The sequence below is a fragment of the Mauremys reevesii genome, linkage group 2 (assembly GCF_016161935.1).
Source record: "Mauremys reevesii isolate NIE-2019 linkage group 2, ASM1616193v1, whole genome shotgun sequence".
NCBI classification, from domain to species: Eukaryota; Metazoa; Chordata; order Testudines; family Geoemydidae; genus Mauremys; species Mauremys reevesii.
Window position 1 is genome coordinate 130186667 of NC_052624.1, and position 13922 is coordinate 130200588.

At 40.4% G+C, this 13922-nt stretch overlaps 1 protein-coding gene across 3 annotated transcripts in view; it reads right to left on the minus strand.

Moving 5' to 3' along the window:
• The window catches only part of CTNND2 (catenin delta 2), a 1145701-nt gene that overhangs the window by 187428 nt on the left and 944351 nt on the right, over positions 1-13922 (minus strand). For all 3 annotated transcript variants that reach the window (XM_039524144.1, XM_039524145.1, XM_039524146.1), the window contains exon 12: positions 8573-8756. In XM_039524144.1, coding sequence (XP_039380078.1) covers positions 8573-8756 — 184 coding nt within the window. The remainder of the gene's footprint in view (positions 1-8572; positions 8757-13922) is intronic.

The following is a 13922-nucleotide window of genomic DNA, read 5'->3' on the forward strand; positions in this document are numbered from 1 at the left end:
CCCAAATCCATTAAAACATAAGAATAGCCATACGCGGTAAGACCAAAGGTGCATCTAGCCCAGTTTCCTGTCTTCCAACAGTGGCCAGTGCCAGATTCTTCAAAGGGAAAGATCAGAACAAGGCCATCATCAACTGATCCATCCCCTGTTGCCCAGTCCCAGCATCTGGCAGTCAGTAGCTTAGAAACACACAGAACACGGGGTTGCACCCCTGACCATCTTGGCTAATAGCCATTGATGGACCTATCCTCCATCAACTTATTTAATTATTTTTGAACCCTGTTATAGTTTTGGCCTTCACAACGTCCCCTGGCAATGAGTTCCACAGGTTGACTGTGCATTGTGTGAAGAAATACTTCCCTTTTTTTTGTTTTAAAATCATTGGGTGACCTCAGTTCTTGTGTTATGTGACGGGGTAAACAACACTTCCTTATTAAATTTCTCCACACTATTCATGATTTTATAGACCTCTATCATAATCCCTTTAATCATCCCCTTTCCAAGTTGGTCAATCCCAATCTGATATATCCAGATTTAGGCAACAATATTTTTAAAGAAAGTTAACTTATCTTCAGAGCTGCAAAGTCAATGGGATTTTGCAGATATTCAACACCTGTGGAGATCAGGGCATTTTAGATACTTTGCCATACTTAACGTGCTTAACTTTAGGCACTTGCATATGAAAGTTTGGACACTTGTATTTTATAAAACTGAAATTTCTCCCTGTTGTCCTTCCTAATAACTATCACAGCAACAATCTTACCTGATTAATGCCTTACTAGTGACATTAAATATTAGGGAAGCTTCAGGTTTGATACTTCAGAAAGAAGCATTATTATGTTAAATAAAAACAGCTTTTTAAAAATGTGGTAATATGAAAAATATAAAGAACTTTTTAGCTAATATATTTCAATGTAGGGTGACCATACATCCAGTTTTGGTCAGGACAGTCCTCTTTTTAAGCCCTATCCTGAGCGTCCCAATTTTTTTGGCGAAACTGGGCATTTCCTCTGTTTGCTCTTACTAACTGATGATCAGATGGCAAGAGCAAATGGGACAAATGCCCAGTTTTGCCAAAATAATGGGGCATGCACCCCTAGTGGGGTGCGGAGGAATGTTCTGGGGGTTTGTGGAAGTGAGTGGCAACACTAGTCCTGCATGGTGGTGCTCAGGCGAGCAGTGATGCCAGCCAGCTCCGTGCATGGGAGGAGGGAGGCCCTGAGGCCAGCCCCGCACATGGAAGGAGGCTCCGGCGAGCAGCTCGGGCCAGCTCTGCATAGATTGGGGACTCAGGCGAGTGGCTTGGGTCAGCTCTACGTGGAGGGAACTCGGGCAAGCACTGTGCAGTGTCCCATTTTCCCTTTGATCACCCTATTTAAAAGTCAACTTAAAAATAATTTGTACATTTACTGCTCCTTTATGATGTATAAATGTGGCTCCAAGCTTCAAGGTGGTTTTATCCTTCAGTTTGATGACGGACATTGGTAAGATCCCAGGAGAAACTGGATAAGAATAGGGTAACATTTGAACTGTGACTTGCCTAGCTTCAGACTGAAGAAGGGTCTTACATATTGTATTAGTTTAAGTTTCCCAATGAGCATAAAACTAATTTAACATGGAAGTTTACAAACTGTGCTTGGTTGTGGCCAAACCACAATACAGTTTAAGCTTTTTTTAAAACTCAGTTGTTACACCAGGATAGAGAGGTCCTTAGAGTGTGTAAAATTCAACATGACCTTCTCCATCAAAATGAGAAAAGTTAGGACTTGATAGTTATAACATTTTTATTGAAAAATAAAAATAAAATAAAATGAAGCCACCTTTACACATAATAAATGAGCAATAAGACATAAGCAAAATATTGTTGCTTCAAAGTTTACCCCAAATAACATAGTTCTTTACAAAGGTGAAGGTACTAAAATGAGTTTTTTAAAATATCCTACTGACAGTAGAAAATGTAGGCTTAAGACAGTGACAGATTACAGGCTAGTAAATTCATCTACATTGTACAATACATCAGATCTGCCTACTCATTATTCTGTTGAGTTTCAAAATGACATCAACAAATGCAAATGCAGAAAAAACTGAGGGACATTTCAAAATATCATGAAAAAAGGAGAAAATCCATACAATGTGCCTTATCTGAACATTGCCTGTGACATCAGGAGTGAAAATAGAGACCAACTTTAAAAAGCAAAACTAGTCCAACTCTAAATACTATGACAATTCCTGTAATTACCAATTTCCATGACAAACCAGATATGGAGAGTATATGCCTAACAAGCAAAAATATCCATACATTGATAAAGATTTAGTATTTTCTGAATGAAAATTAAAAGATCACATATCAACATTTATCCTTGAATACCACTTATCTAGAAATATTGACTTGGCTCTAAGATAAACCCTTTGTTATATTTATATACAATAAAAGTTTGTTTCTGACAAGTGACTTTCCCCCTTGAATCAATTATATAAAGTATCAGGGATGGGGAAATCAAACATTCTCAACAGTACCTCAAGTTTGCTCACACAATTTGAGTTTGCAACAAGGAATTCACTTTCCCTGTGTTTTTCATTCACACGCAACTTTGCTAAATATGATTATAGTCTTTAACTATAGCATTAGCACTGTGACTAATGTCTGGATTTAAATTACTTAAGCAGCCAACCGTTGTGGCAGTCTCACAAGCCACACAGCAGGCCAGCCTAGCCCATGGGTAAGTTAGCACTGCAGCAGACTAAAAAGAAGAAATCCTTGGAGGGGATTTGCAGAGCTGCCCATGTAAATGAATATCCTGACTCTGTACTCTGCAGCTCTTTAATCTGGCTCCTTCTTGTTCTTTTGTCTGTTGGATCCACAAAGATGATGGCAGCGACTGGAGTAAACCTCTCCCTTCTATCAACTCCTGGTGGAGAGACAGATTATTCACAGCTGATCCAAGAGCTTGGGCAGAAATCCTGGCCCTACTGAAGTCAATGGGAGTTTTTCCCATTGGCTCATTTTGCCCCAGCTCTGGAGCATACATTGAGAACCCAAAAAACCTTTGGACTGTGGACCCTTTGAAATCCTTCCCTCACAGACAGAATATCAACTAGCCTGAGAAGAACCTTCCATGTTCTAGTAAATCAAGTAAAGCACTGAACATGCTCATAGAGTCCAAAATCATCCCCATTAGAGTAATTGCAACATATGGTCATTGTGCTGAAGAGAAACTTTGACTCTTTTCTTGCAAAGGGGACAGTCATACTGGACAGGATGACCAGTAGAAAAAGGCTACTTTCACTCCAAGTAAATAGCTGGCTCCATTTATACAGTCACACAAGCTTGCAGAGCTAGTGCTTGTCAGCAAACTTGGGAACACTTTTTTAGCTGAACAGGCATTCTTAAACCATGATCAGAGACTCAACAGTTGTCTTTTTTGTAATGGTCATGTATGATCAAAGGCCCATGTAAACTGTGGCAAAGAAGACCTGTGGCAAACCCCTGGTTTCTGTGGCACTCTGGTGTGGCAGACTACAAAGTGTGTACACCCTTCATTTACGTTAAAAACTGAAATTTCTTTGGGAGATAAATATGGAGATGAATAGTACAATTGGTGTTATTAATTATATTCTGTCCTCAGATTTTTCACTGTCAGTCTGCAGCAGATTTTCATATTGAAATTCTATACTGCATCATGGAAGTTCTTGAAGGTAGAAAGCAATTGGAGCTTCTGACATTGGAGGAAGATTATTATTTTGGGGTATTCACATTAGCTGAATGTTTCAACTGCAATCACCTTCAGTGAAACAGTTAGCAATATGGACATTTAAACTCTTACCATTATACTGTACAATTAATACCTCATTAAGAGCTATTTCTTTAGGCCATAAGTAAATACAGACAGAAACCACTGGATCAGTTTATGTTCAGCTCACTTTTTTCAAATGTTCTTTTCTTTGCTAATGTGCAGGCTAGAGCCTTTTTTTTATTGAAAGATTAGATTCTGAAACACATTACTGGGACAATTTTGACAGCCACAGTATATATAGGGACCTATATATGATGAGTACCTGAACTACTATCTCCTCTAAGTTTTAAGTCCTTGACTAAGTTTATAAAGAAAAAGTAAAGAAATTGATGCTTTAATACCTTGTAAATCTTCAGGAAAGAAACCTCTATGTATGATAAAAATCAAGTGAAACATAAAAGAAAGAAGGGTATACAGCAACATGAGCATCTACAAAGTGTAACCAGTACTGTTAATTAGAACTGTTAAAAAGTCTTGCAACACAACCATATGAAATTGTCAATTTTGTTTTCAGTCATGGACGAAAACTTGACAAGTTTCACATGAAATAATTTTGGCACCAAAAGCCTGTTCTTAAAACTCAAATTGAAAAATGTTGTGGTCTTTGGATAAATGTGATTTTTTTCAAGATTGATGTTTTTAGATTTGTTTTGATTTGGAAATAAATCACCATGATAGTTATATATAGGACAAGGTGACATGTTAAAATCACATATTAGGGCTTTAAGGTTCAAATGACCCAGTATGAGCCATACGCAACACCTGAAAGTTAACAAAACTCATAGTTTTCATTTTGATGTTCATCTTCACTTTAAAGGATTCAAATGAACCAGAAATGATAAAACAAAGATCCAGGATTTTAAAAAAAATGTGAACAGAAATCATCCGTTTTAGATGAAACACAGAAGAACTGAAACTGGCAATCTTTCACAGAGCTGAATGTGCTAATTCCTGGCACCACACTGGGGAGACAAGATAATTGGGAGTTACTGTGTAATATGACATATGCGATACCTCAAAATTATGAAAGATGAATATTTATATTGGAATGAGGAATAATGGGTGCTATTTTGTACTTCCAGCTTTTAATGTTCTAAATAATTTAAAAATACCCAAGTTATATGAAACTAATAGCACTGGTGTGGTTAACAGAATTACTGGCTTTTTTCATGTCACAAAAGCATAAGCACTACACTTAATAAACAACTCTCCATTCAGCAAGACATAAACTGAACAACACAAAATTAGGGCTTGATTCTGCAGCCCTCATTCACATGAATGGACACATTGACTTCAACTGGACTACATCTGTGAGGGAGGGTTGTTAGATTAAGCCCATACAACTTTAAAATACAAAGCAAAGATCTAGCAATGACTACCATAAGTCATTGTAGGGTAACCATCAGCATAATGTCTAGACAGCAATTCCACTATAGCTTATCTCATCTCTCTCTTTATTTAAACCTCCCAACTGCAAAAATATTATATAACAAGTAAACAGTGAAGCTACAGCATTAAAAAAGCATTAAACTTTTCATATCTCATCCTGATTGTGCTCAAAGGCCCATCAGTATTATACATTTGGAAACATTCAAAAACACATTTTAAAGAAAGAAACAGATTCAGAAAATATTTTTCTAAGATCTATCAGCGAAAATCCTATGTGCTTCATATCTACAGGTGCTAGCTGCCAACATTGCTCCCTCACAAGCAAATTAAAGGAGTCCTAGTTAAGGAAAAAAAGCAAAACTGAAGATGTTAGGGCAGAAGAGAAAGTCTTGTCTCTAATTAGAAAGTGAAAGTCTCAAAGAAAAAGATAATGTGCTTTCCATAAAGGTACACATTTGAAACCAAATGGATATGCATAAACAGGCTTAACCTGGAAGCTATTATATCATCTTGCTTTAAATAGTATCTGTCTTTCTTCGTGAGACCCACAGGTTATCACAAATGTGCACCGGAGGGTACATGCATCTAGACATAAATAGGAAGAAGTAATGATGGGCTTTAAAGTTGAGTGGGAGCACTTAAAATATAGTATAACAAATTGTTTAAACTATGCATTGGATGCAATATGCTGTCAGGTACTCTAAGGCTCAAAGCATTGTAGTCTTTTTCTCAAAGACATTATACTCCTTCTCTTATTCTACAATCTCACAAAACACAGAGACAGAGAGATTAATGGAAAGCAGGAAATGAGCTGCCCTTTCACAGATAATCTTACAAGGTGTTGATGATTTTATTTTTAAAATATACATATATTTTAAATGCCCAATAGGACTTTATTACCTAAGACACAAAAATAGCTCAGAGGACATCATTCCAAGATACATCAAGTGGTTAGTGGGACATTTTTGCCCTTCACATTACATGATGCTTAGTGTTCCTCACTGTGACAGGTTTACAACAGTGACTTGTGGAAGGTAAAAGGGAAAGTTCTTGCTGCTTTGAAGCATAAAGCAGGTTAATGCTTTCTGAATGTTCTGTGCCTCTAGATTAATATCTGCAGTTTATCAGAGGAGGAGGTATTGCATAGTGAAGATCAACTCTGTGAGTTTGTCTGCACTTACACATCCCACTAACTCAGGGGTGGGCAAACTATGGCCCTTGGCGCCACGGGGCTAAGGCAGGCTCCCTGCCTGCCCTGGCCCTGCGCCACTTCTGGAAGTGGCTGGCACCACATCCCTGCGTGCCTCTAGGGGAACAGGGGGCAGAGGGCTCTGCACGCTGCCCTCACCTGCAGGCACTGCCCTCTGCAGCTCCCATTGGCGGGGAATAGAGAACCACGGCCAATGAGAGCTTTGGGGGAGGTACCCGCAGGTGAGACCAGCGCATGGAGCCCTCTGTCATCCCCCCCTCCCAAGCCAGGGGCTACAGGGACGTGGTGCCAGCTGATTCCAGGAGCAGCTCAGGGCCAGGGCAGGCAGGGAGCCTGCCTTAGCCCTGCTGCACCCCTCCTGCACCCCAACCCCTTGCCCTGAGCCCCTTCCTGCACACCACACTCCCTCCCACGCCCCAACCCCCTGTCCCAGCCCTACATTCATGGCCCTGCATGCAATTTCCCCACCCAGATGTGGCCAAAAAGTTTGCCCACCCCTGCACTAACTGATAAAAAGTGAAGCAGGAAAAGGTGACTTTAGAGAGGGAACAAAGAGCAGAACTACCATCAAGGATGCTACTAGAATAAGAACCCGATACATCACAGTGGGTACCCACAATGGATAAGGTAATGGCTTTCTAAGTCGAAGTTCATGTCCCATCTAGGGTGAAAAACAACTTCCTTCCTGTATATTGCAAGGAAACCTTAGTCATCTTTAACAAGTGGAGGCATAGCTCAGGGTTTGTGCATTGGCTTTCTAAACCCAGAGATGTGAGTTCAATCCTTGATGGGGCCATTTAGGGATCTGGGGCAAAAATTTGTCTGGGGATGGGTCCTGCTTTGAGCAGGGAGCTGGACTAGATGACCTCCTGAGGGAGGTCTCTTCCAACCCCAATATTCTATGATAATCAGTCCAACTCTTTCCAGCTATCATGGGAATGGGTACATCTTTCACAATAATACTCTCTAGTGCCTTGAAACATGAACACAAGTCCAAGATATATCACCATACTCTTTTCAAAATCAGAAGTGTGCAAATACCTAACATACTTAAGGTGTTCCAAAATACCTCACATAGCCGTTACATGCTGCAATTTTAAATTCAATATCAGCAGACATTTATGAAGTATTACCAGTTGTTCTTGTAATAGCATCATAACATTAGTCAAGCAAACACTGTATTATTTTTTCCACAGAACTTCTGATGCTATTTCCAAGGTTGAGATAACTCACCAGAAACCAACCAACCAACCTACCGCATGGCTCATGACAGATAGGTAATGGAGCAAATAGCAAAACCCCATCTAATTGCTACTCTAACCATATACCAACATCTGACAGTTACAATTACAATAATACCAATAATACATAGTATTTATATAGCACATTATTTCTGCAGAGTGATTCACAAACATTAACTAACTAATCTTTATAATAACCCTGTGAGGTAGATAAATATTATCTCAATTATACAGAGAGAGAAATTGATACACAGATGTTGTGGAACCTGCCCAAAGTAAACAAGTCAGTGCAAGAAACAGGACAAGAATTCAGGAGATTCTGACTCAATCCCTTGATATAAATTTGTCAGGGAAGAAACAGTTCCTGATCTTGCTACTCTTTTCTCTACATCCACATCACAAATTAACAACAGATATTCAAGGGTTGCAGATACCTGTTAAGGAACAGTTTGTGTATTTCGGTCCCATAATATTAAATGGGCTGGTTTATTTCGACACATCTTTTTTCATCACTCTTTCTTGCATAAAAAAACCCCAGCTGCTTTATACAGTCACATTACATTTAATGGCATTTGGAACTCAGAAGGCATTCAAACATTCCTTTCTGTAAGCATCTGTGTTACTTTGTACACTAATTAAGTTGGAGTGATAATGAGAACATACTGACACCATTTAAGCAACTGGGGAATGAGACAATCTACAAGTAGCAGAAAAACATCTGCAACATGCTTTGGTGCAGGGGATTGGTCAAAACTATTTAAAAAAATTGTACAGATTGTTCTTAAATGGCTTGAAGCTTATCTATGGAATTAATTTCAAGATTTAAGGGCTATCATCTGAAAAGTCATCTTCCTTGCTGAAATGCAAACCAAGTTTAATATATTTGGGGTGTTGGGAATGAAAATTCAAAATAAAATAGCATGATTCAGCTGACTCACCTTAGGCACCCAGTGGCATTGCGCAGCACCTGTGATGAATGGAGCTGTATTTTGTGATCATCCTGGAGGGGCGAGTTGTCCCATCCGGAGTGAGGGATGATCACTGCATTAGTCAACACTGCAAGGGCATCCTGGATGATTGGCATTTTCAGTGCATCACACGAGGATAGATTCCAGAGAACTCCTACAAAAAGCAAATGATTAACAATTAGTACTTCTGGTGATAACAGAGAGCAATTCTTGTTTTGAAATTACTTTTCATGAAACTGTTATTCTTAATCAAACTGCATACCAAAGAAAGTCTGCATAGTGTCTGAAGGATCAGTGATGACTAAATACTGCCCCACTAAGAAGTTACCTTTTAATTTTCCTTTTAAAATAAACCGAGTCTCCACAGCAATCCTGAAGTTTATTGGGGTTAAGGCTGACAACTGGTCAGCATGTTTGTGATTTAGCTACTATTTTTTATTAAAAATTAATAAAAATAAATAACAGAGAACAAGTCTGTGCACAGATTGGACTGCCATCCACTGGCAACTACATAGATGGAACTAATTCCTCTTAGGATCTCTAGTGTAACTTGAATGGAGTGGGCTGGTAGCACCTTAAAGACTAACAGATATATTTAGGCATAAGCTTCCGTGGGTAAAACCCCACTTCTTCAGATGCATGGAGTGAAAATTACAGATACAGGCATAAATATATATTGGCACATGAAGAGAAGGGAGTTACCTTACAAGTGGTGAACCAGTGTAGACAAGGCCAATTTAGTCAGGGTGGATGTGGTCCACTCCCAATAACTGATGAGGAGGTCTCAATACCAAGAGAGGGAAAATTGCTTTTGTAGTGAGCCAGCCACTCCCAGTCCCTATTCAAGCCCAAACTGATGGTGTTACTGGGAGTTACCACTGGACTACTCATTGTTTTTGTGGATACAGACTAACACAACTACCCCTCTGATACTTGAATGGAGTGGTCAGGCTATGCTCTAGCTACAAATCTATCAGAGGTTCTCCTTTGACAACTCACATGAAGTGTAACAGCCTTGCAAAATTCTGTTCACCCAGAACAAATCATTTTTACGGGCTAGTCAATTATCTTTTTTCCTCCATTGTCGTTATGGCACAGGACATAGAAGTAGATTTTGTGCCTCAGCTGGTAAATGTTCATGACAATTTTGCAAGGATGGAATATAATTAGTTTTATTAATATATGTATGGCCTACATATTCATATGTGTAGAGAGATATCTAGAATTGTGTCAGTTACTTAACAAAATATAAAAGCATTACAAATCTTATCCACAGGTAACAAGGCTAGAAGTCAAAACACTCACAAGATAATTTGTTTGAAAGAGATACCTTGTGCTAAGATTCAAAACTTACAAAAAGCAAATGAAAAATTACAATAAAATGAAAATTTCTTGGAATAGCCATAAAGATTACATCAAAAGAAAGACTACTACTCTCACATTTTGCTATTTAAGGACAGACTATCAAAAGCAAACCATATATTTTGAGTTACTTACATATAAAAATAAAGAAAGTAGACAAAACAGTTATAAATAAAATTGAAAAAAACCAACAGTTTGTAGAGAAATGGTTCATGCTAAATCTTTTTGCAGTATTCTGAGATGTGAAAGCGACTTACAGTAAATATGAATCAGTAAGTACAAGATTTAATTTTTTAGTTTTATTTATATGCTTAATTTTCCTGTACATATTTCATACATAAAATTGCATATTTTTGTACATACTGATTAATGTCAGTCATTTGGATAACTATTTCAATAACAAATGACCTGATTGAAATATTCCATATATAGTAAGCAGGTAACTAAATCATTGTCAGCGTTAGAGCCAGAAAAATGAAAAAGCTGAAACATAAATACTATTTTTCTGTCATCTAAAAATAACTTCTTTCTTCAAACATCCCTTTGAATTATTTTTTTTTCAAACAGCAAATGAAATACTATATTTCTTTAAGAGACTATGCATCTGCACAGCTACTGAACTCCATTTTTCCATGGCCTCTGCTTATGAAGATTTTATCAGAACGTTTTCATTATACACAAAGTTTCTAATTCTCCACTGCCCGGCACCTTGCATAGGAGGGGTGGGCAAACTTTTTGGCCCGAGGGTCACATCTGGGTATGGAAATTGTATGGTGGACCCTCAATGCTCACAAAATTGGGGGTTGGGGTGTAGGAGGGGGTGAGGGCTCCAGCTGGGGGTGCGGACTCTGGAATGAGGCTGGGGGTGCAGGAGGGTGCAGGAGGTGCTCTGCAGTGGGACTGAGGGGTTTGAGGGCAGGAGGGGGATCAGGGCTGGGGCAGGGAGTTGAGGCATGGGAGAGGGTCAAGGGTGCATGCTCCAGGCGGCACTTACTTTAAGCAGCTCCCAGAAGCTGTGGCATGTCCACCATCCAGCTCCTATGCGGAGGCGCTGCCAGGCAGCTCTGCGTGCTGCCCCGTCTGCAGGTGCCACCCCTGCATCTCCCATTGTCTGCAGTTTCTGGCCAATGGGAGCTGGGGGGGGGGCATGCAGAGTCCCATCGCTGCCCCTAGCATAGCAGTCGGAGGGGGGACATACCACTGCTTCCAGGAGCCGCGTGGAGCGAGGCAAGCCCTGAGTCTTCTCCCTGGCTGCAGCGCCGGAGCAGGTCAAGCCCCGGACCCTGCTCCCCAGCGGGAGCTCAAGGGCTGGATTAAAATGTCTGGAGGGTTGGATGTGGCCCCTATGGTATAATCATAGACTCATAGACTTTAAGGTCAGAAGGGACCATTATGATCATCCAGTCTGACCTCCTCCACAATGCAGGCCACAGAATCTCACCCACCCACTCCTGTAACAAACCCCTAACCTATGTCTGACTTATTGAAGTCCTCAAATTGTGGTTTGAAGACTTCAAGGTGCAGAGAATCCTCCAGCAAGTGACCCATGCCCCATGCTGCAGAGGAAGGCGAAAACCCCCCAGGGCCTCTGCCAATCTTCCCTGGAGGAAAATTCCTTCCCACATCTATGCAAAGTGAGTGTAAAATAATACCAAAGCATCACAGTCACCTTTGATACTTACTTGCTACTCTACACAGGTGTAAGTAACAGGAATATAGCTCAGTGGTTTAAGCTTTGGCCTGCTAAACCTAGGGTTGTGAGCTCAATCTTTGAGGAGGCCATTTAGGGATCTGGGGTAAAAAAAAATAGTTGGGGATAGGTCCTGCCTTGAGTAGGGGGTTGGACTAGATGACCTCCTGAGGTACCTTCCAACTCCGATATTCTATGATTCACAGTGCATGGCAGTGGAAAATGAGACCCATAATTGGCTCAATGGGAGTATATCCACTGACTCTCTCTGAAAAGGCACATAGGAAGCAGAAACCTGGGTCTCAATCCTGCAGAGCACTTAACCATATGCATAAGAATGGCTGTACTGGGTCAGACCAATGGTGTTGATCTAGCCCAGTATCCTATATTCTGACTGTGGTCAATGTCAGGTGCTTCAGAGGGAATGAACAGAACAGGCAATCATCAAGTGATCCATTCCAAGCTTCTGGCAAACAGAGGCCAGGGACACTTCAGAGCATGGTTTTGCATCCCTGCCTCTCCTGGCTGATATCCATTGATGGACCTATCCTCCAAGAACTTATCTAGTTCTTTTTTGAACCCTGTTATAATCTTGGCCTTCACAACATCTCCACTGATTTCCCCCCCCCTTACTCCATGTTAATATTTCCTTATTCTCTTATCTTCCAGCACATTCTTGCTGGTTAAAAGTAAGGTCAGATAAATATCACCACACCATGCTATATGCAGTGTAGTTGTAGCCATGTCGGTCCCAGCATATTAGAGAGACAGGATGGGTGAGGTAATATCTTTTATTGGACCAACTTCTGTTGCTGAAGAAGAGCTCTGTGTAGCTCAAAAGCTTGTCTCTCTCACCCGCCGAAGTTGGTCCAATAAAAGCTATTACCTCACTCACAACAACATGCTGACATTTACTAATGACTGAGAAAGTCATTAGTGATATTCTTTAAGCTCCTTTGCCTTATTTATAAATTCACTAGACATTTCACATAAGAACTTTCTCTCCATAAGGAGGTGCTACTGTTTGTAAACTGCTGGAATCTCCACAGAGCTTCACACTCACCAGAGAGTCAAAAAGTCACCCATGCTGGGGTCTGGTTTTAACTCCACAATAACATTAATCCCTAGGGTACCACCAGATCAGATCTGATTGTCCTAAATCCTTCTGTCAGGGAGGTACTCTCACCTCTTTTACATTCAGGATGGAATCTAATAAGCCACACTGCCCCAGTGAGTCAGCAGTAATGAACGTGCTGCTCCTTGCAGAGTTCCAGCACCTGTTAACAGAAGGAGCAATAGGAGAATCCTGGCATATTGTGACAATGCTTGAAATCTAAATTTAAGGCTTTAAAAGGTACAGATCATGTCACTGAAATATTTATTCTCCCCAATCACAAGTGGAGGAGCCCCCTCTTCTCATCCAGTTGCAGCAGTGGGAGGAGGGCATCCCTGGATACCCTTCCCCACTCAAGGGCAGGTGGCACCAGCGGAAGCTGGGGAAAGATAGCTTGGAAGCACTTCCCCAGGAGGCACAGTACCAGTTTGAGGAGGAAGAAAAGCCCTTTCCTTGGGAGTCAGAAAAAAGGTCCTCACGGAATTTTATCTCAGGCACCTCCTGCTGTGTGCCAAGCCTCTCTCCTACATGGCTGAAATGTATCTAAACATACTACCTACCAGCAGTGGGGGGGGCTACGTAAGCTCACAGCCATGGAGCTGTGCATCCTGAACCCACTAAAGCAAAGAGTCCACCACTGAAGGGTGCTACAAAAAGTGGAAAGTAGGTCAAATTATGAAGGATGAATATAAACAAACAACACAAGCATGTAGGGATAAAATCAGAAAGGCCAAGGCACAAACGAGATCAAACTAGCTAGAGACATAAAGGATAAAAAGAAATCATTCTACAAATACATTAGAAGCAAGAAGACGACCAAGGACATAATAGCCCATTATTCAAGGAGTGGGTAAAAACAATAATAGAAAATGTGGAAATGGCAGCAATGTTAAATGCCTTTTTTGTTTCAGTTTTTACCAAAAAGTTTAATAGCAATTGGACATCTAACATAGTGAATGCCAGGGAAATTGAGGTAGGATCTGAGGCTAAAATAGGGAAAAAACAAGGTAAAAATTACTTAAACAGGTTAGGTGTCTTCAAGTCACCAGGGCCTGATGATATACATGAGAGAATGGTCAAGGAGCTGACTGAGGAGATAGCTGAGCCATTAGTGATTATCTTTGAAAAGTCATGGAAGACAGGAGAGATTCCAG